Genomic DNA, 23,289 nt, shown 5'->3' with positions numbered 1-23,289 from the left:
CTGGTCCCACAGAGGTTTAAACCATCCCATGAGCAGTTCTGGATAAACTGCCAGATAGGGATAAGAACTGAATTCATTTCTCAGCCATGTGCTTGTCTCAAACAGGTGGCTAATAAAGTATTCATCATTTTTCACCAGGGGCTATACAGTGAGAGCACAGGCACTATGTAGGGAAATCAGGGCAGGGATCTGTCTTTCCCTGAGTGTCGGAGATGGGACCGTGTAAGACGAAGAGACCACAGAACTTGGTGGACCATGGGCACAATGCCTCCAAAGCCACAGGGGCTTCCTTTAATCAGAAAGACCATTAAAACAAATGTTCTTCTTTTAATACAGCCATTGAAAAGATGACACATTAAGAAACATGTAAACACTGCAGCTGCTTAATTACAAGTTGCACTGCTTGATTTAGTACCTATGCACTCCCAGGTTTGGGGACCTTAAGAGAGGGGGACAGGAGCCTCCCCTCACTTTCACAGTTGGATAGAGAAGGCAAGAATGTGGGTAGAGTAAGAAAGAAAACAGAAGACCTGGCTTGTGCACAGCGCCTGAGAGAATCAAAGCAAATTCTATCTTCTAGTTCTCCCAGAAGAAAGGTTTAAGATGTTAGGAAGGTTGGAAAATGAACGTGTGTTGTCAGTTGGGAGGCAAAGGAATTGACAAATGCTTCTAGTTAGAATATCAGCTAGGAAAAGGAGGGATACAGAGCCTGACCTCATGCTCTGAAAAGGCAAGGAACCCAGAACTCGCCTCCCTTATCCACTTAAGCCCCAACCTTGATCATCAAGGGCAGCGCATGGGTGATCCTGTTCCCATGAGGATTGTGCATCGCACCTGAACACAGGACACAGCATGGGGGAAGCAACCTTGCCTTCCTCGGTTCTGCTGCCGCCAGTCACCCTCCTAGGCTACCCCAAATGCCTCTCCCTCCAGTCTCAGCTCTGATCCATGAGCCCTGCCAAAGGCCTGAGACTGCACTGATCTCAGGAAAACAGAAGTCTTCCTTTCCCACACTAACTGAAAGGTGACGCAGGAACCAACTCCTTAACTTTCCAAATTACTGAGAACTCAGACTGCCAAATGCTGTACCTCTTGGCCAGTGGGGCCTGCTTGGTCTTTCTATAAAGTGAAGGGAGGCCAATGGGAGAGTAATGCCTGTCATTTCCAGGGGAGGCAGAAAAAGGACAGTAAACAACTTTACTACCATAGGCCCCAGCGCAGAGCCGTAGAGGGAGAAGTACCTTCCTCTCTAGCATAACAAGAATATTCACAAGAGTTTTTTTATATGTGTTTTTTAAACACACAATACCAATGGTCCTAAACTTGGGTCAGTCAACTGGTGAAGATGACATATTTGGCAAGCAGAATGATTCGGAAGTGTGGCAGCAGTCTTCTGCCGAGGCCCTGGTCTCCCCTGTGTAACCTATAGGGAGAGGGGTAAAGGGGCTTGGGCATTAGTAAGAACAGCCTTGCCAAAGGTTCGAAACTAAGCCCCAATTCCCAGAAATGAAATGGAGGGTGAGGAGAGACGAGGGTTCACTCTCAGCAAGGTGGAGGGATCAAGGCCCCTTCCTGGGATTGGTTCTTCAGGGAAACAGGCCCTCTTGTTAAGGGCTTGTTGGGGCACGTGAAGCAATACCTAGAACAGCCCAGACCTTGGGGTTACCAAGTGGAGCGACGTGAAGGCAGGCGGTTGCCATGCACTCATCTTCCGTGGTGGGCCGGGTTCAGCCTCCTGGGTTCAACACTGCCGCCATCCATGCACGACACTGACCCCAGGGCTTCTCTGTGCCCAAGGCCATCCCACAGGCTTCTGTTCCAGGACATTACTGACAATCCAGAGAGGATGGAGAAGGGAGGTGCCTGGGTCCCAGCAGTGAGTGGCCAGAAGGAGGTGGCCTGTGGGAACTTGAGATCACCACATCCAAGATTCCCAAAGAGGTAGCTTCCCAATCGTGAGTCTTCCCCTGCCACTTAGTGGGGGCTGGCCCAACTCCTGCCACTACCTCCGGGACAGCAGAGGGGAGTACAAGATGTGACTACCCAGGGCCCTCTTGGCAGCTCAGAATCCCAGGGACATGCTCAGATCCTGTATCAGGAAGCTCGGAGAGCCAGGAGCCAAGGATGCGTGCTCTCTGCTCTCCCTCCTCTAAGACGCAAGGCAGCCCCCCGAGGAAGGGGGCTCATGTTCCCCAGAGAGGCTGGCTTCCAGGATGCTACCTCTTCTATCCCACATCGGCCGCAGAATCCCAAGGAGAGACTGCTTCCCACCCCAAGCCCCTTGGGTTCTCCAGAGAAAAGAATTTAAGTCAAAAACATGATTTGTTTTCAGGTTGCAAGTAACGGGTCAACTGAGCCTCACAAGGTCCGCCCCCGCCCCCAGCCGCTGGTGTTGGTAGATGGGGGTGCTGGGTGGGTGCCCAGCATCTTCTTGGCCCTGGGGGCCTACTGCCTGCAGTTGTTGTCAGACAGCTGGCTGGGGGTCCGCACCTCACCCAGGGAGGTGGTGCCCTCAAAGCGCTGTGAGGCGATGGCCGCCTGGTGGGACATGCTCTTCCGTACGATGTCACCCTTCCGCCACAACACCACTTCCTGCAGAATTGAAAGGGGGGCAATGTGACACCTTAGAGGGAGGCATGGGGACAGGTTTCCTAGAGGCTCCCAACTTTGACGTGGGGAATCTCGGGCAAGGACCTCCTCTGCTTCTCTCTCACCAAAGGCAGCAGCTGCCAGCACCTCCCTGTCCCTGGTGTGGGCCAAAAGGGCAGGTGGTTGCAGGAGAAGGCCCGAGGGAGCAGACTCTAAGGCCAAGTGGGAATCCTCATTCTGGTTGTGCAATTGTGGGTGACCTAATGTTCCCACCTCTTGGCAAAAATGGAGTCTGACCTTCCATAGGAAAGAGAGCCTCCTGTTCTGTCCCAAGGGCATCGGGGCCTGGGGGAGCCTGGCCCTCACCTGCTGCTTGAAGTAGCGCCGCTCCTCCTCGTCTATCAGCACCAGGTTGAGGTAATAGCGCACAGAGAACTTCTTGTTGATGTCCCGCATGGTGGGCGTGAGCTCATACCCGGCCAGGAAGAGCCGGATCGGGATGGACTCTCCTGTAGGGGGAGGGCAGGAGTCAGCACAGGGGGCAAGGTGATGCCCTCTCCCTTCTACCAGGTCACTCTGACCACTGCAGAGATGCCACTGGAGTGCAGCACATGAGCACTTCAGCCTTCTGGGAAGGTGCAGTGGCTCTGCTGCCCAGCACGTGGCTGAAACAAAAATGTGACTCTCCAGTTCCACTCCAGGTCATGTTGCAGCTTCTCATGTCTTCTCCAAAACAGAGAGCAACTGAGTGGGAACAGCACAGGTCATTATTAGTATAAGCATCTTTTGATTACATGCAGTGTGTTTAGTTTTGGGGTTTTCAAAAGGCAGCTGTCAAAGTCCAGTTAAGCCACCACTTCACCCAGCAGTTCTGATGCCATCTTTCTCCATCCTCAGTGTATGCCCCCCAAAATACATCCTCCCTCTTGTGTGGACTGGCAAGGTGGTATGGTGGTCTGGAAAGCAGAAAGTCCTCACTATGGCCTCAGTTCTGCACGAACCGCTTTTCTGATTTGTGAGTTAAGTCTCTGCTTCCTCTGGACCTTCATTTTCTCATGTGGAAAATTAGAGAATCGGACTGCGTGATACTACAGATCCCTTCCAGCTCTACCATCAGGCCTTTTCTGGTATCGGTGGGACAAAATTAGGGCAGTAATTCTACCGAGAAAGGCCAAACCTACAATGTGGTCTAAAGCTAAATATAAGCCATCTTATCATTATCTGCTCTTTTACATGCATTCTCAGTGACCCATTTCATTTGTACAGGAAAAATGACAGCTGGCTCTATTTGCACAGCCAGTGACAAAATGGGACATCAGAGAGTGTCAGGAGAGCTTGGTCCCAACCCTCCAAGGGCCTGGCATGGTAACACCCGTGTGTCCCCAGAGCTGCAGGCAGCTAAATCTGTGGCGCTCCTCCTTCCACATGGAACAGCCTGGGGAAGTAAAAGGAATAAGCCAATAAAACCCTGGAAGCACCACGCACATCAAAATGCAGAGTCTTCGCCATTCCTGAGGAATGGCTGAAGAGCCAATGAAGAATGTAAATGATTGCTTCTTCCAGATAATCACGGTCCCCAAATGACAAAGGGCTTCCAGCTCCACTAACCCAGATGTAATGTTAGCTCCCTGGGGCTGGGAGAGGATGCTTCCAGCAAATTCCAGGGCTATCTGGGTACCTGGTGGTGTTGGCTGAAGTATCTAGTAGTGCTCTTTCTACCTGACAAGTGAATTCAGAGACTAAATCGGAGCTAGAGCCAAGTCACAGACAGGCTGCTGTGCATGCATCCCTTGCTCCCGAGCAGCAGAGAATGCCAGAATGTCAACAGGAAGAAGCAGAGACGTGTTCAAACCACATCTGCTAAACCTGGACCTTCCAAAGTGACGCTTGAGGTTCAATCTTCAGTACAAGCCCAATATATAATCCAAGTCTAAGTGCAACTTTTCAGGGTGAAGATGGGATAGTAGCCTGAAGTTCTACATACTCAGCCTTCCTTTTCTTCCTTATTGCCACCCACGGTGTAAACTGAGAGATTAAGAAGTTACAGGTTAAGAGGACATCTTATTTTGACAGTGTAATCCCTCAAGCCCCTCCAGAATTCTGTGCAGGACATGGGAGAAAAGCTGTGGTAGCCGAGGCCTGGGCCTGGAGTCTCACCTCGCACTGGTGCCCCGTCCATGATCTCGTACTTGGCTATCGTGTCGTTCTCGTGGTACACGTTGGGGCCTGTACCCGTCGTTTCTCGCTTGATGATGTCTATCTCCATGTGCTTGATTTTGATTCTCACCAGCAGGAAGTATATCTTCCCTACAATGACATCTTTCAAGTGGTATCTGGGGAACAGAAAGTACAGAAAGTAAGATGTTGGTACTGTGGCCAGACCTTTCTGTTTCAGTAGAGCGCACACGCCACGACCAAGCGTGCTGGTTAAAGGTCCAGTTGCAGGACACACTCACCCATCACTGCCCACACGGCTGTGGCTGAACGGTTTCCCAGTGCGGTCTTTACTTGGATTAAAGTAGCTTCTGTCCCTTCCACATCCCACGCAAAGGACGTCTCTCCTGCATGGTACCCATTCATGTTTGTTCATCTGCTCTATCTCCCCAGCATGCAGCTGCTTTAGTACCTTTTATATTTGTGTTTTTGAAAGATATCCTAATGTATGAGAGGCTAGTCCCACAAGCGCAGGGACCAGTCTCTCCCTTCCTCTGATCTCCACACAATGTCTTTAGGGAACTGGACCTGGATGGCTCACAGCACACAGTTCTGTCCGCTCTAGGCCGACAGGCCAGGCAGCAGCAGTAGAGTGAGAAGAGCAAATCACTCTCGACATCAGCGCCTGCTTTCTGGGCTCCGCTGGCCTGGCCTTGTGAGCTGTTACGAAGTGAGCCACATTGGGTAACACTTCCTGACCCTCAGGCTTTTTTCTTTGGGTCAGTCAATAGTCTACATGTGCACAGCCTGTATCAGGCATGAGAGAAAGAGTAAAATCTTAAAACCTGATGCTCAGCTCACAGGATAAGAATGCTGGCATGGACATCAGAATTCAGCCTCCTTATATTACAGGTGAAGAAAAGGCAGTTGGAAGAAAAGAGATAATGTTCTCTTGGATAACCAGGATGTGAGTAGGGGGTAGAGAAAGGTGGTAAACCCAGGATCCTAGTCCCCAGGCTGGAGTGTTCCCCACTGTTTCACAGCACCCTTCTGTGCACAGGCTACAGGAAGATTGCAGACACCTGAGCAAACAGCCTCAGCAAATTTGCAAAAGGAGCAGGAGACCACCTGCGCCATCTTACAGGGGATGCTTAGAGACCATGGATTCGAGATGTTTTCAAACTCCTACAAATCACACATTCCTGTATTCTAAATGTTATACAGAAGCAAAAGCTGCTCTAGGTATAAGCAGGGAGAGTTAAAAAAAAAAAACCCAACAAAAACGTTGCTTGTGGATGGAAGAAAAGTGGAAGGCCAGAGGGTCTAAGGACCTCAGCTCCTCTGCCACCTCACACTTTCTGTGGGTTTGAAACCCACTGATCTGGTGCAAGCTCCTCGTTTTACAGATGAGAAGCCGAGGTACAAAATGTTAGTACCTGCTGACCTTAGCCCAACTTCTTAGTGGCAGAGCAGGACCTGGTTCCAAGTCTGGAGTTCTCTGGCATATAAATCAGGCACTCACACAGAGCAGCTCGCTGTGCAAGGAGAGGTGTGGTCTGGAAGTGTCCCGTCCCTGCCTCTCTAGAGCACCTTTTCCACACTAGCTTTGGTCTGGCATGCACTGATGACCAGTGGCTGCTTTGAGCTCCTACAGGTGGCACAGCTGCTGGCCTCTGCCTTCACCAGATGGTCAGGACAGTAGTGGGTAGGCACTCTGGATGGCTCCTTTCTGGGCAGGACCGCAGAGCCCTGAGGCTATAAGGAGAAAGGGGAAGAGCCTGTTCCCATGCCAGGCCCAGATCAGCCTCCCTCCCATCTTGCCTCACTCTCTGTTCACTGGTGGGCTTAGGCCAGGCAGAGCCAATTCTGGGTCACACTGGTCATTTCCCTGGGGCCCTCTAGGTTCCAGGCCTGCCAGGGGAAAAAACACACCATTCCTCCAACCCTGTTCCAAGAACCACATATGTTCCTAGTTTTAAAAAGTTCTGTTCCTGACCCTTCAAAGGTGAGCCATCTGGTGCAGCTCCCACTGCTCCCAGCCTCTGGATGACAGTGGGTCCAGGGGGTGCCACAATGAAAATCCTACTTAGAGACTTTGTGGCTTTTTTGTATAGCTCTCTGTGAATAGAATACCCTTTCTACTTTTGGATATTTGAGTTCCAAACATTCTCAGGAATATCATATTCAAAAGAAAGATGCTTTTGAAATACCCTGTCAGAAAGTTTTGTGATTTATTTATAACTGGCTAATTATTTTGATGTTCTAACAGTAAACACAGTTTAAAAGATATACATCTTCCCAACTTGCCAGTTAAAATGATTTTAAGATTTTTATAAAAAATACATCAGGGCTGGGCATGGTGGCTCATGCCTGTAGTCCCAGCACTGTGGGAAGCCAAGGCAGGCAGATCACAAGCTCAGTAGTTCAAGACCAGCCTGGGCAACATTATGAAACCTTGGCTACACACACACACACACACACACACACACACACACACACACACACGGACACAAATTAGCTGGGTGTGGCGGTGCATGCCTGTGCTCCTAGCTACTTGTAGGGGCGGAGGTGAGAGAAACGCTTGAGTCTAGGAGGTCAAGGCTGTAGTAAGCCATGACTGGGCCACTGTACCCCATCTTGAAAAAAAAAATCCAATATTCTTTGCTATAATTCATTTTAGTTCAGGGAGGAAGCAGCAAATCATGGCCAATATTTGGTTTCGTCGCTTTGATTTCTGAAGACACAGATGGAGGGAGCACATGATAATGGAATGGTATTCTGAGATTGTTCTTAGCAGTAGCGGGAAACAGCTGAAGCTGGAATTCCAAAACAAATAACCTCAAGTTAGTTTAGCTTGACTGAGAGGCATCATAAGATGTTTAACTTAAAGACACCACCTTAGTTGAATATGGTTTAGTTTAGGTAAATGAAGTGTTTACGTTGTGGTCGGTCCAGCTGCAGCTGGCCTGCCATAGACACTCACTGGATTGCTCCCACGGTCTTCCCCCACCGCATGTCACCACAAAGCAGTCGAGTCACGGAGGGCCATCAGTTTGCATCTGCATCAAGTCCCATCTTAACCTCCTTAAATAATCATTTCACAACCTTGGCACTGAGACACTTACTTGGATTTATTGTACTCAAATTCAATGTGCAGACAGTCCTCAATCCCAACCTCCATCTTGATGGAAGAGTTCAGCTCCGGGTATGTGCTGAGTGTGTGAACTACAATGTCCATCTCTTTGACAACATCATTGAGGCGGCGGCTGATGGTAGCTCGAAGGAAATAGCTGTAGGAGACAGAACTGTCATGAATAAACACTCCCAGTCTCCACATGCTACCTAGATATAGGTACCAAATTGGCCCACTTGAGAGAAGCCTGTACAAAGGTTCTTAACCCTTGAGGGCTTTGTATCCTTTTAAGAAGTTACAGACCCTCTTCCAGGGAAAGATGCACATATGTACCTATACAGAGACCTTTTCAACCACAATTCTAGGGAGTTCAAAGACCCTTCCCCCAAATCCCTCTATGGAGCCCATGCCCCCGGGTCAAGAATCCTGCTGTAAGGGAAAGTGATTTCTCTGCCTTGTACCCCAATCACATGTTATTCTTGGGCCTTTCACGGCCCTTACCACTACTGACCATATATTTGTGTACAGGTTTTATTTCATCAGCTAACTCCTGGCTTTTGGGGCAAAGGAGTCCGTCTCGTAGTTTTATCTTTGCATGTTTGTTCACCGAACAATATTCAATCAATAAACCTTTTTAAAGTGTCCCAATAAACCTTTTTAAAGTGTCCCAATAAACCTTTTTTAAGTTAAAAGAGGGGACTAGGAAAGAGAGAAATTAACTCAGCTATTCATTCCACAAACATTTATTGAGCTAAGCGCTGGGCTAAGCACAGGATGAATAAGATACAGTCTCATGGGAAGCTCACAGTTCACCAGGGGAGATGGGCAAATAGAGAAATGGGAACACATGGAAAGGGCTAATTGAGATGCTGCGATCCAGTGCTGTGTGGAGGGAGAAAAGGGCATTCCAAGAGAGCAAACCTTATATGCCACAGGGGCAGACAGGACCTGGTCTGTTGAATAACAAGTCTCTGGCTGAACCTAGAATCCTTGGGGAGGACGCTGCTGTGGAGGGGATGAGAGAGAAGACAGAGACACAGCCCTGAAGGGTTTAACAGGCTGCCCTCTGTGGCCCGCCAGTGCAGCACTGTCATCCCCGGCACTTAGCACTGTGCTAACACTCAATGAGGAGGAGCTCTTTAATTGTATTTCCTTCTCCATAAAATATTATTTTAATATAATCTAATGTAATATAATAAATTGTATTTTCTTTTAAATAAAACTTAGATAATCCCCACCATCTGTCAAGTATTACCAGATAAAGTTATAAAGATATGGCCGGGCGCGGTGGTTCACGCCTGTAATCCCAGCACTTTGGGAGGCAGAGGCGGGCGGATCACGAGGTCAGGAGATCAAGACCATCCTGGCTAACACGGTGAAACCCCGTCTCTACTAAAAATACAAAAAAATTAGCCAGGCGTCGTGGCGGGCGCCTGTAGTCCCAGCTACTCGGGAGGCTGAGGCAGGAGAATGGCGTGAACCCGGGAGGCGGAGCTTGCGGTGAGCCGAGATCACGCCACTGCACTCCAGCCTGGGTGACAGAGCGAGACTCCGTCTCAAAAATAAAATCAAATAAAAATAAATAAATAAATAAATAAATAAAGATATGCTAGCCATACCAACTACACATTCCGGCGACTATCTTCTGTGTGGCACTGGCCGCTTCTTGGGGATCCTTTCGGTTCACCTCAGTAACCATCACACTGCCCAGGACACCTGTCCCTAGCCCTCTTCTAACTGCGCAGCCTCCCAAGTCTCCCCACCCCGCTGTCTGGGAAGACACTGACTTTTACTCCACTAAGAAGATGAAGGCCTTCCCAGTCAAGACTTACAATGTGCTCCTTCCTCTGCTTTGTTCCTTACTTAAGGCCTAAACGTGTCTCTGCATCTTCACCCATCCTGTCTCCAACAGCACCCCTCCCTCTCAACACCTCTCCTCCCTACTCCGGCACAAGAACTCTCCATATGGATGCACAGCGAAATCACCAGGAGAGGAGAGCCCTTAAGAATCCTGCTGCCTGGGCACACCTGATATGTGATTGTCTGGAAAGGGACACAGGCATTCGCATTTTAAAAAGCTTCCCACATGATTCTAATGTGGAAGCCTTGGTCCGGCATCTGGATCCTTCTACATATTCTGATTTCCCCAAGATCATTGATCTCCCTCTAGCTAAAGGCTTTTTCCTCTGAGCTTATTAAAAAATTGGTTTCCAAAGTCACCAATCCCAAGAACCCTCTCCAGGCCTTACCCTCTTGACCTACCATACTGTCTTTTTCTTTCTTCAGAGACAACTGTCACAAGGCGGGTTCTGCACCAACAGCTGAGGCTTCTCCACGAACCACTCCTCCCAACCCCTTGCTTCTGTCTCCACCACCCAACAGAAACCGCTCGCCTCGAGGTCAGTAACCCATGGCCTCCCAGGTGCCAAATCCAGCAGCCCTTAATTCTGCGTCCCGTGAAACACTTCTTCCTTGAAACACTCTTCCCGCGGTTCCGCAGAGGCACTGCCCTGATACACCCCCCTCTCCTCCTCCTGCCATGCCCCGGTGGGTCCTGGCTCTCCTCTCCTTGTGCCCCCTTTCTTCAAAAACGTATCAGTTATGACCTCTGAGCAGATCAGTCCTGACTGCACATTTCTAAGTGTCCCCTCTGTCCTTAGTGCCAGGTCTGCGCTTCCAATTGTCTGCTAAACTTTTATGCTTTCTCTATTTTGCCAGTACTTCAGCCTGCCCTCTAGAGCTGGACGGATCACCTTATCTCCAGATCATTTCTTCCTCCTGATAGCCCTCTGTCTCCATCTCCACGGCTGCATGCCTCCACTCACTGGTAATCTCTGCTGGTGTCTATTACATTCCTCACTTTCTCTTTGTTCCCATTACAGCCACCAAAATCATACTCGGAGGACCTCACAATAGCCTTCTGATAGTTTTGTCTCTACACTCTTCCCATCCACCAAATGCTACATATGGACTCCAGTCTTCCAAAATAACCTTTTCTCTGCCTAAAGACAAAAGAAAAGTCCACAATAATCTTTTCATGTTTTCCCTCTGCCTGTGTAATAAGAAAAAGCTTCTAATCTGGAAGTTACATCTTTAAACTGTCCTCAACTAATTTTCCCATCTCTACCTCCTCTCTTTCGCAACATGAATCCTAAAGTCTTCATGTGATTTGGACATTAACACTTTTCTTTTATTGTGGCAAAATACACATAACATAAAATTTACCACTTTAACAATTTTTAATTATACAGTTCAGTGGCATTAATGATACTCGTATTGTTGTGCAAACATCACCATCAGTCTCCAGAACTTCTCCACCTTCCGCCACTGAAACTCTACTCATTAAACACCAACCCCCATTTCCTCCTTCCCTCAGCCCTGGGCCTCTACCATTCCACTTTCTGTCTCTATGAATTTGACTGCTCTGGGTACCTCATATATATGGAATCAGACAGTATTTGTCCTTTTGTGACAGGCTTCTTTCACGTAGCACAACGTCCTTTAGGTTTACCCATGTTGTAGCATAGGACAGAATGTCCTTCCTTTTGAAGGCTGTGTAACAGTCCACTGTACGGACAAAACACATTTCCTGTGTCCATTCACCCACTGATGGATGCTTGGGTTGCTTCTACATTTTGCTTATTGTGAATAATGCTGCTGTGAATATGGGTGTACAGATATCCGTTCGAGATCCTGTTTTCCATTCTTTTGGATCCGCTTCTGGATCCGAAAGAGGAATTGCTAGATCATATGGTAATTCTGTTTAATTTTTGAGGCACTGCTATACTGGTTTCAACACCTTTCTTTCTGCCATACAAACGCTTAAGACAAATCCACTGCCAAAGAAAAAAAAATTAAATAATAAATCCCTCGGTCAAACTGAAGTGATGACTAGATGATCCTCGCTGTTGCTGCATTCTCTGGGTGCAATTATGAAACACTGTCTTTACTGGGTGTAATGTCAGTCTTAGACCTCTCTGCAAAGATTTGTGTTTTTTTTTCTTTTAAAAAAATTAAAAAAAACTTTTTTTTGGTAGAGATAGGGTCTCAATATGTTGCCCAGGCTGGTGTCGAATTCCTGGCCAAGGTGCCAGGATTACAGGCGTGAACCACCACCTCTGCAAAGATTTAAAAAGAGCCTTCACTCTTCTGATGGAAGAAGGGAGGACAGAGAAAGAAAAGAAGTTAAGGTCTTGCTGTGGTGTGTACCATCCTCAACTCAGGTCCTCGGGTGAGGAGATAAACCGATCTTATGAGACGGTATCAAGACCTGGAATCAGGTGTTCAGAGTCACAGGGGAGACTGCTTTATCCCAGTAGCATCACATAACCTCAAGTTTACACCTAACAGTCTATATCTGCTGTGGATTTTTTTTCACCCAAAAGACCTTGGCATCAGTCTCTATTCTCAGAGTTTCCAACACTATAACAGTAAAAACAATCCATGTACCTACGTGTTCACATTTTAAGAACTTTATTTTCTTATCACCCCCAAAAGAAGAGGACATCTAGAATTAGAATCCAAGTCCATTACCCACTTTGAAGTGAGAAAGCTGAGTTACAGAGCTCAAGGTCACACTGCAGCTGTGTGGCAGAGCCGGACAGCAGGTCAGGATCTCCTGACACCCAGCCAGCAGGAGAGTGCTGGGGGTGGCTGACGTTGAACTTTCAGGAATTTTATGACCTGGCTGTTAAACACAGCAATTACTGAAAGTTAAATTATATAAACTCACAATTAAATAAATCATATTAAAGGTAAGACATGCGAAAATCTCATCACTTCCTATTTTCCGGCCCTTTACAATGCTCTCTGCTCTTGAGGGAATGTGTCTCCATATGATGGTAATAGCACATCTCTCCCACCTCTACATTTAGGAACATTAGGTAGCTTGAAATTGGCCATGGTGGGGCTACGTACACTACAGAAATTGACACATGCTACAACCTAGGGCCACTTCCCTCCTGGAAGGCCCGTGGTTAATGGTTTACCAGCACGCCACAGCTCGCGACACTCTTCCTTCTCAGGATCCCTGTGAAGATCCTCAAAGTGGGGACAGCCTCAGGTCCTCGTCCACGTGGGGCAGGTTCTAGGGCACAGTGGGGAACCAGCAGACACAACTTACCGTAGCTTCACATTCTGCCCTGTGTAGGACTCATACGGCTTCTCCACGTGGGTAAACTCAAAGTCGAAGGCCTGCGACTGGGTGATCTCTCCAGGCCGTGCCAGGTCCTTCACCAGGGACACAAATTCATGGTGGTTCCCGCGATCGTAGTAGAGTTCTGGTGAGAGAGTGATGCCTCCTTTATCAGACCCTGAGCTACACCGGGCCGAGTAAGGGGGCTGCAGGCTGGAGGAACTGCTTTTGGGAAGGACCTCCCTGCAGAACAGACCCCTTTTAGCCTTGTTTTCTCGACCTCTGCTCTTTCACTCCCTCCTTCTTCTCCAGAGGCTTTTCTGTCTTATGTAGTGAAATCCCGTGGCAGAAAAGGAACCCAAAATAATCCTGCTCCAAGACACTCGGACACCATCTTTTAATAAGGGTAAGTCATGGGAGCCAATATAAGAAATGCCACGCTTCTTTAAACAGCATTTAACACTTCCAACTTCTGAAAGGATATAGCTATTTAATCATATCATCCTTATAATAATAATCTTCTGACACAGCTAAGACAGGTCTTATCACCCCGTTTAAAAGATGATGGAAACCCAGGCACGGCATGCTTAACTGACTGGCCTGGAGTCGCAGAGCTGGCTGCAGAGCTGAGACTAGAGCAGGTCTCCTTCTAGACTGCGCCTATTTCTATCAGCTGGTATAATGCAGGTCGTGACACAACCTACTTCACAAGGCTCTGTGTGAAGCAGCAGGGGCGATGGAGGTAAAAGACTTAGAACAGTATCTAGTACACAGCAAATACTCAAAAACATCGTTAGTAGCTGCTGTTATTACTCCAAAAGGAAGGCGTGTGGCCAATCGAACATGGACATTTTCATGTTATTCCCTCCACTGAAATCAGGGGTGTCGAACTTCAGTGTGCACCAGAGTCACTGAGAGAACTGGTTAACACACAGATGGCTGGACTCCACCCCAGTGTTTCTGATTCAGGAGTCTGGGATGGGGCCTGAGAACTGGCCCTTCTGATAAGCTCCCCAGGACGGCTGCTACCACACTTCCATGCTTTAAGAAGCATTGCTCTAAATTTATCCTCTTCAGGAAATAGTTCTGGTATTTTTTGATGATAAGTTCATGCCACCCATTTGTCCTATATTAGTTTATGTTTGCTTATATTCTATTTAAGTGTAAGTTTTGCTACATACCTGGTCTCCCCCGCTCCCACTGTGGACTGCAGGCCCTTTAAAGATAAGGCCCACATCCCCAGCTCCCTGGTGCTTCCTAGAACCTGGCCCTGCACAAGTGAGCTTTCTTTTGTTTGTTTTTTGAGACAGAGTCTCGCTCTGTCGCCCAGGCTGGAGTGCAGTAGTGTGATCTCGACTCACTGCAACCTCCGCCTCCTGGGTTCAAGCAATTCTCCTGCCTCAGCCTCCCAAGAAGCTGAGACTACAGGCATCCGCCACCACGCCCAGCTAATTTTTTTTGTATTTTTAGTAGAGATGGGGTTTCACCACGTTAGCCAGGATGGTCTCGATTTCCTGACCTCGTGATCTAACCGCCTTGGCCTCCCAAAGTGCTGGGATTACAGGCGCGAGCCACCGCGCCCGGCCGAGGTAAGCTCTTAATACTGACTGTGGCTATGCATGGCCACATTACAGTTCAAGCCACCACCCCTCAAGGATTCTGTGTTCAAGTCCCGTGCTAGACTGCAACTTGCAGCAGGGCAGATGAATTGGGAACACAGAGCAGGCGGAGCACACTCATTGCCTCTGTTGTTTGCTGCTTGGGGAGGAAGAGGCGAGTCCACAGACTGGAGTCTCTGGGATCCCACACTAGTGATGCCACTTCTGTATGAATTCACAATGTATTGTGTGGCTGTGGCTTGTGGCTGATTTCCCGTGTAACTACAATCAGCCACAATCTTTTATTACAAACAATGACCTTCCTTTCCAAACACTCAGTGGTTTCAATAGTAGGCAGCATTCTGGTTAGTGAGTGATAATCCACAAAGCCTCAGAGTGGGAGGTGGCAGCTCCAAATTATGGGGGGAAAGTGAGCAATCCAGTAATTGTGCCCCCCCAGTAAAAGTCAGAAGTATATGACAGGCGGAAGCGGAACCACGGCCAGCCCCAGGGACAGGGACTCCTCGGCTTACTCTTGTTGCATGAGTCCTGGTCGATGGTGTTGGCTTTCGTGTGGAAGCCGAAACCTTGACTTGGGAACCTGGTACCTCAGTTTCTAAGCACTAGATTCTGGCCATAGTTTCTGGGGACACAAGCAGGCAGAGCAAGGCCCCAGTGTCCAGAATCAATGGTCCAGAGTCAAGAGGAAGAGGAGAAGAAAAGGATGGAAAAATACACAAATGTGATCGCACAGCCCAAAGGCAACATCAGGAATAAACAAAACAGAGAAGGCACAGAGAGCGCTCAGGCTGCCAGCATTGTGGAGCCTAGCAACAGTGCAGAAGGTTCCGCCTGCCCCTGCAGGGCACCTGGAGCAGGAGAAGTCATTCCCTGCATAGCGTCACGTTCCCCCTAGTGCCTTTCCTCCTGCACACACGTTAATATCAGCTCTGACATCAAATGTCATGGAAGAGTGGCCAGTGTGCAGTCACAGCAGGGCTGGCCTGGCCTTTTTAATCTATCCTTTACAAGCCATCTGCAATACTCCTGCAAACACTGTAGGGCAAAGGGGCAGACACAGAGATGCTTCCTATTTGCCAGAAAGTTTGGTTTCCTCTTGCATAAATTAAAACAAAAATCCAAGGCTGTTCTCACGAGAGGTCTGGGCCCTAAAGAGATTGTAAATAGCCTCTATTCCGTCCCAAAGAAGCAACCACGCGTCATCTTTCATTCTTCCCAACCACCAGTCCTCAGGGACCAGACGTGTCAGGCTAGAAGTAGGAACTGAGTAAGTTTTTGGTTAAGGTAACTATCCTGTCTTTGGTTTCCTTCTCAGTCCAACAGGAGGAAATAACTTTTGTACTCAGGATGTTTTCATGGTGAAACTTGCCACCAACAGTTGAGAAGTGAATTTGCCATTCTGGAAGGAAACTGAGCCAGCTTTGCATCACAGGTCACCCATGACAGCCGCCCTGAGCTTTGCTGCTTGGCTAAGGCCATGTTTAGTCTAGGCCTCGTGCAGTTTTGGAAGAAACCTAAGTCAGCAAAGCATAAAAAGACCTCCAAAGGCCAGGCGTAGTGGTTCATGCCTGTAATCCCAGCACTTTGGGAGGTCAAGGCGGGTGGATCACGAGGTCAGGAGTTTGAGACCAGCCTGGCCAAGATGGTGAAACCCTGTCACTACTAAAAATACACAGATTAGCCAGACGAGGTGGTGGGCATCTGTAATCCCAGCTACTCGGGAGGCTGAGGCAGGAGAATTGCTTGAATCCGGGAGGCAGAGGTTGCAGTGAGCTAAGATTGTGCCATTGCACTCTAGCCTGGGCGACAGAGCAAGACTCCGTCTCAAAAAAAAAAAAAAAAAAAAAAAAAAAAGCCCTCCAAAGAGCCTCCTCTTCATCTGACCCTCCCAGCCACTGTCTGCTGGCTGGCCACTGTCAGGATTCGTGCTTACCACACCCTACTCCTGTCTGCCAACCCTGTGAAACCCGCAAGCACTGGCACCTCTGGGCGGCCCACACCTCACCAGGCGCAGCTCTGCTCCAGTCCCACCAGCAGCTTGTTAAGCAGGCCAGAATCAATCCATCTCATCTTAATGTGCCTTTTACTTAGTGTTTCAAGGGCTAATGAATTAAAATACAGAAAGCCCCTGGAGTTTTTAAAAGTATGGGCTTGATTGGTATTAATGGGCTTATTAAAACCTAAAAAAAAAGAAAATACAGATAATGTCTGTTGGCTTTGGAGTACAGGGATGTTCCTGTCTGCCCTCCTCCGCATGTCTGACCTTCTAATTACATTTGGTTTATTTAACCCCATTAGTCTCCAAGGCGGCCCAGGTCTGCTTTCTAAACTTCACTGGTGTTCCCCAAAGGATTCCAGCTCAACAACGGTCTCTTCTTCTCACAATTACAGTTTTTCCTTGCAGTGCTCCTTACAGACTACTGCATCTTCCTAAAGACGTGGGCCAGTAGGATGACTAGGTCTTAGACCTTTCTGTCCCATGGGCCTGACCCAAGAGATGCCCTCACCACATGTGTTGGCATTGTTAGAACACAGACCAAGCCACTGGAAAAGTATCCTAGGTACAGGAAGGATCCCAGTGTGGCTCAAAAACTTGCAGAGGATAACAGAAAAACGTCCACCACATAAGTGAATAAATAAGATATTATAGTCTCAGGAGGCAACGTTCAAACTGCCACATCTGAGCAGTGGTGCAGGACCAAATGGGCCAGAGGTTTGACAACTCTTATGTTCTTACACGCAAGGGGGTATCAGTTTCAACTTGGCACAGAAGAGTGTGAGGAAAGAAAGATGTAAAGGCAGGTAAACTGACATCAGCTTTAATACTTCCTTATCCCAGTTCCCCCAGTGAGGACGCAGCCCCAGTGGGGGCACACCAGCTGGAGAGTCACCGAGTTGTCAGTGGCCTTGATGGACAACCACATGTTGCTCATCAATGCCTCCTCCACAACAAAGGCAGGAAGCTCAGCTGCTCAACCACCAAAACAAACCTGATTTCTGCCTTTCTTTCATTAAAATAACTCTTGCTTATCTGGGAGGAGATGCGGGAAAAGAAAAGAAAACAAAACGAAACAAAACAACAACAAGAATAGTTTCTGTAAATTCTTAGATTTGACCAATATATCCATTCAACAAATATTTACTAGGCACCTTCTACGTGCTAGCCACTGCACTAATGATGGGCTGAAGGCAGTCCCTGGATCTCAGGCACTCAGAAATTAGTAAGAAAGACAGACAAGTTTTTAAAAAAAGTCACAAGCTTGTCATACCCGGCTTGAAAAGAGGTATTAATGAGGCCTCTGGAAGAACAGTGGAGGAAGCACTTAAGTCAGCCTGGGGAAGTCAGAGAAGACTTTCTGATGGATGTGATGTTAGCTAGGCTTTGAAGGAGTAAGAGCTTGGGTGGAAGGTTATATCTTGCAGAAAGATGTTACTATACAAAGGGAAAATACCAAGATTCTAGAAGAAAAGGATAGTTTGTGGAACCTACAAGCGGTGAGAGTGAAGGGTTAGAGGAGACGAGGCTGGAAAGAGAGGGAGGGCCAGAGCAGGAGAGATTTGGATATACTTTCCCCCATTAACCAATAGGGACGCGAGAAGAATTTTAAGGAAGGACTGACAATGATAGAACTGCCTTCAAGAAACTTCATCCTCACAGAAAATGACCTGAAAGGGGAGGAAGACAAAGGCAGGAAGACCACTTAGGAAGCTGCTACAAACAGAAAATAAAAGGCAGTGGCATTGAGAAGAGAGAGGAGATGCTGGTTTGAGATATACTGCAGAACCAGCAGAGAAGGCCAAAACTTAGCAGCCAACTGCATGTGTGGGAGGAGGAGCCAAGACTTCAAAATGACTTCTAGATTTCTGAGGCTAAATGATCCCAGCTGACATAGGCCGAAATCGGGAAAAAAGGAGACACAGTGGGGCTGTGGCTGAAGCAGAGACAGAGAGAGGGGTTTGTGTTTGCATGCGTTTCTGAGGCACCTGTAGGGTATCCCAGTGGACATGTCTAGCAGACAGCTAGTGTGAAACTCGGAAGAGAGGTCGGGTCAGGACAAAGAAACAGTCTGGGAGTCATCAGAATATAATTCATGGGGCTCAGCACAGTGACTCATGTATGTAATCCCAGCACTCTGGGAGGCCAAGGCAGGAGGATCGCTTGAGTTCCAGACCAGCCTGGGCAATAAAGAAAGACCCTGTCTCTACATAAAATTTAAAAATTTAAAAATTTAAAAAATTAGCTGGGTATGGTGGCATGCACCTGTAGTCTCAGCTACTTGGGAGGCAGAGACGGGAGGATTGCTTGAGCCCAGGGGGTTGAGGCTGCAGTGAGCTGTGATCGTGGCACTGCACTCTAGCCTGGGTGACGGAGTGAGACCATGTCTCAAAAATTTTTTTAAATAAAAAACAAAGAAAATAAGTCATCGGTGCAGATGAGATTGCCACAGCAAGTGACAGGATAAAAGTGACACCTCTGCCTCCCTGCCTCCAAATTAACAAGGAAGAGGGACAGAGCTCAGTGCTATCAACTTGATTACTGCCATATGCCACCCCGTTAGCCAGACCTCAGAACAGACCGAAGTTCCACCCATCTCACACATAGTCAAATAATGCAATGAAGGAGAAAACCACACGACCGCAGGTTCAGCAAACTCACTCACTAGCCTCGGTCTGGTGCCCCAAGCTCAGTTTACAATGACTGACACAGGTGTATGACACAAATACTTCACAACATGCTTCTTTAGGGGAACCAGGAAGATAAAATAGGAGGAATATAAGAGTTTAAGAAAAGTCACTGTGTGCCTTCAAATAGACTTCCAAATAGTACATCTTTACTCCCTGTCAATGTGTGTATTTCAGGAACACAAACTCCCTTTTACATCAAATAGAACTATAAAGGTTATTCTAATGCCTTGTTCTTGATCAAGAAATACATCCCAAAGCCAAATAATAAGAAACATATTGTCTAAGAAAAGTCACTCTGTGCCTCCAAGTAGACTTCCAAATAGTACATCTTTACTCCCTGTCCATGTGTGTATTTCAGGAACACAAACTCCCTTTTACATCAAATAGAACTACAAAGGTTATTCTAATGCCTTGTTCTTGATCAAGAAATACATCCCGAAGCCAAATAATCAGAAACATATTGTCCATCATTCTGTGTTATTCTACTTCCATGTCCTCACGTAACCATGGCTAATTGAGCGTGAACAATAATACTTCAGCACAAAGCTGGGACTGGCTCCATCTACAACACCAGCTGAGACTGGCCCATGTGGCCAAAGTAAGAGATTTAAGGGAAAGGGTTGAAACATGCACTCCCTATCAGTAGACAGGGCGATCTTCTTCAGGTAAAACAGGTACAGGAGGAAGAGCAGCAAGCCAGTGGGTGATAACTCAATTTGTGAAATGGAAACATTTTACTACATCAACTACCATAATTTTATAAAGGAACCCTCTATAAGGGTCATGCATGATCCCCTGGCATGCCCAACATTCTCACCAAGTGATGTTATTTTCCTTGCTTGGTAGCTGAGAAAGCCGAGGCCCAGAGAGTGGCTAAATTCCCCCAGTCTGACGGTCAACTCAGTGCAGGGTGGCCAAGGGCCCGGGAAGAGTTACCAGTGGAAGCAACAAAAGGTTCTGAGAAAATTCAGCAGGGATGATGGATGTCTCAGGAGTAAGGAGTTAGACAAGAAATCAGGTGGGGCAGGCACAGCAAGCAGCTTCTTCAACTCCCTTTCATTTAGACCAGAGGAAGGCCTTGACACGGTTCCTAGAACAGCTAATTTCACACTGTCTGGGGCAGAAGACATTCTGGGTTATCTTTCACATACTGGTAAGGTACCACCACCTGGGAGTGATGGTATAGACACAGACTAAACATGCCTGTCAACACTATTATTATGGAGCCAAAGAATCAATGCAATAACTTTAAAACTGCTACTAAAAAATACCTTGCTCAGTAGGCAAGGATTTCTCGCCTAGTTACTATGCGTAGCATAATATGCTTTGGACTCATCCTGTTTATCCTGGGGTTCTTTGCTAGAGACGATTTTACCCTCCAGAGGATATACAGCAATATCTGAAGACATTTTTGTGGTCACAAGTGGGGGATGCTACTGTTGTCTGGTCAGTAGAGGCTGGGAATGCTGCTAAACATCCCATGACAACATGCCAAACGACGCCAGACATCACAGTGCTGCTACTGAGGAACCTTGCCATCTACCCCACCATTGAACCCAGAAGCAGGAAAGCAGAAGGCATGGAACTCACTCTTCGGCCCCTTTTCTGGTACACTAAGATCTTTCATATTCCGGCTTTAAAATAACAACAAAGAGCTTCCTGTAAGATCAGCCAGTCTTCAACCTGATTTCATGTTCTTAAATACCAGAGGCAAAATGCTTGAGGCTGAGCAGTGAACCCAAGAGCCAGGCCACAAGGCCTCCTTTTCCCAGGGTTTCTCCTACCTGTGTCTCCGTGTTTCCTGCCTCTGTGAAAAGGAGACGGCAAATTCTTTGCTAAACTCTCAGGATAAGAGACAGAGTTTAACAAAGATTCCCCAAGGAAGTATCTAAAAACAGTTATGTATGCAGTGTGTGGTATAGGTATAGATTCTCTACCAGAGGTGTGTAGCTCACAGGGTATTTACTGTGATTCTACTCCTAACCTAATGACAAAAACAACTTATTTTAAAAGTACCCAAGCATTTTAATAATACACAAGAGTCTAAATAAGGCTTAGAATTAGAGACAACCCAGTCTTGACTGGGAGCTCCCCAAATCACTTTACCATTACTGCCTTTTACTGTCTAGTTCTTATTTGTTTATTTGTTTATTTTTTTGAGACAGGGTCTTGCTGGTTGTCACCCAGGCTGGAGTGCTGTGGTGTTATCACAGCTCACTGCTGCCTGGAACTCCTGGGTTCAAACAATCCTCCCATCTTAGCCTCCCGAGGAGCTAGGACTACAGGCAAGCACCACCACGACCAGCTAATTACAAAAAATTTTTTGGGGGTAGAGGCAGGTCTTGCTATATTGCCCAGGCTGGTCTCCAACTCCTGGCCTCAAGCAATCCTCCCACTTCAGCCTCTCAAAGTGCTGGGATTGCAGGCATCAGCCACTGTGCCTGGAGCTGTCTAGTTCCAATGATTAATAATCATGTTTAAAGCATTGAGAAACTCTGATTACTTAATTGCGGTTTTTAGAAACACCATTTCTTTGTCTTTAAACAGAAAATGTGGTAACTGAAAACTCGCATTCTAATAAAGAAGTCTAAGAAACGCAGCCTAGGTAGTCAGATTTAGACTGAAGATTATGGGTCTTCTTTCTGGAAACATGTACCAGCACAGGTAGTTCAGGGCTGAGGTGAGGTAAGAGAGAACTGGTTGGCTCTCTCACACCACATCTAAAGAGAAACACGGGTTGGTGGGGGCTCTGGGAAGTGGGGCTCCGTGGACCAGCCTCACTTTGCGTCTGGCAGTTGCAGATGGCCGGGCGATGGGAAAGCCAGTATTGGCAGAGCGCTCTCCCCCTAACAAACCCACCTGCAGGCTATGGCCAGAGCACCTCACCCAGAAATCCTGGGGACAAGAAGCAAAGCCGAGTGCATGCTGGAGACAATGGGGAGAACCCATAGGCAAGGTGCCCATCCCACGAGGCACAGCAGGGCGCTTCCTCCCGCCCTCGCCGTCCCCATCTCCCTGGCAGCGCGCTGTCACTTTTGGCAGGGAGGACAGTAACGCAGGGGGAGTCGCCCACGGGCGGGACTTGTAGCTGAACCCCAGGCCTCAGACTGCAGTTGACAAGCGACTGTGACAGGCCTCGCCGGAGGAGCTGGGCCCTGAATCACCCTGCTCCCCGGCCGGCTGTCCGCGCTGGGGGAGGGGGTCCCGGGGGTCGACTCACCGATCTGCCCGATGAACTCGATCTTGATGCCCTGGTGCTCCAGCCGCTTGTTGGGGTTCTTGAGGGCAAGGCTCACCTTCCCGGAGACCGTCTCCCCGTCGTAGAAGAGGAAATATTTCTCCTTCTTCCCGTCCTCCGTCTTGTGCTCGGCCCGCTTCCTACTCTCTGCATCGTTCAGAAGGATTTCCACCTCCACGCTCTGCCCGAAGCCGAAGAAGCTCATCGCACCGCCGGGCCGGGCGGGTCTCGGTAAGGACCGCTCCCTCGCACCGGGGCGCGGGCTGCCCTAGGTAAAGAAGGCCAGAGGGCCCGATGCGCGAGCGCGCTCGGCCGCCGCTGCCGCCGGGCAGTGGGCGCCGACCGACAGCCGGCTCCACGGGGGAGGGGCACGGCCGGGGGAGGCTGGCGGCTGCGGGCTGCGGCGCCCGAGCAGCAATGCACCGAGCAGCAGTGCCCTGCGCCGAGCCAGTCCCAGCCAGTCCCGCGGCCGGTGGCAGTGGGCGGGCGAGGGTGGGCCGTGCAATGCTGCGGGGGGCAGCCGCACAGTGCCGGGTGTGCGTGGCCTGCGCCTGCCGGGTGGGGTCCAGGGCCGAGCAGCGCTGCGAGCTGCCCAGCCTCCGGCGGTGCAACGCACCGAGGCGCTTCGGCGGCTCCGGGCGGGGGAGGGGGCGGGCGAGCTCCAGCCCGGATGCGCTGGAGCAGCGGCGCGCAGGCGCAGCCCCTTTCTCCGCTCCTGGGACTCCCGGCAGCCCGG

The 23,289-nt window shown here is 48.6% G+C and overlaps 2 protein-coding genes across 2 annotated transcripts in view; one reads left to right on the top strand and one right to left on the bottom strand.

Moving 5' to 3' along the window:
- Positions 1–245: 245 nt before the first annotated feature.
- VPS26B (VPS26 retromer complex component B) lies at positions 246–23,282 on the bottom strand. The gene is made up of 6 exons (XM_019036402.4): positions 22,536–23,282; positions 12,999–13,155; positions 7,869–8,033; positions 4,747–4,922; positions 2,956–3,098; positions 246–2,592 (listed from the first exon to the last, which is right to left on the bottom strand). Exons 1-6 carry the CDS (start codon positions 22,756–22,758, stop codon positions 2,446–2,448), a joined length of 1,011 nt encoding a protein of 336 aa, XP_018891947.1. The 5' UTR covers positions 22,759–23,282; the 3' UTR covers positions 246–2,445.
- Positions 22,356–23,289, top strand: part of NCAPD3 (non-SMC condensin II complex subunit D3) — a 70,260-nt gene continuing 69,326 nt past the window's right edge. The window contains exon 1 of the mRNA XM_004052465.5: positions 22,356–22,784. The gene's annotated coding sequence lies outside the window, so the exon portion shown is untranslated. The remainder of the gene's footprint in view (positions 22,785–23,289) is intronic.

Source organism: Gorilla gorilla, chromosome 9 (genome assembly GCF_029281585.2).
Source record: "Gorilla gorilla gorilla isolate KB3781 chromosome 9, NHGRI_mGorGor1-v2.1_pri, whole genome shotgun sequence".
In the NCBI taxonomy this organism is placed as follows: domain Eukaryota; kingdom Metazoa; phylum Chordata; class Mammalia; order Primates; family Hominidae; genus Gorilla; species Gorilla gorilla.
This window is presented reverse-complemented; position numbering and strand designations above follow the sequence as displayed.

What these genes read in the sequence shown, in the direction of transcription:
- VPS26B (XM_019036402.4), bottom strand. Translation starts at nt 22,758, where the DNA reads ATGAGCTTCTTCGGCTTCGGGCAGAGCGTGGAGGTGGAAATCCTTCTG. An exon ending in CGAGTTCATCGGGCAGATCG is followed by an intron (nt 13,156 to 22,535) that starts GTGAGTCGACCC and finishes CTCTCTCACCAG; the next exon opens with AACTCTACTACGATCGCGGG. An exon ending in GGACGGGGCACCAGTGCGAG is followed by an intron (nt 3,099 to 4,746) that starts GTGAGACTCCAG and finishes CTCCCCCTACAG; the next exon opens with GAGAGTCCATCCCGATCCGG.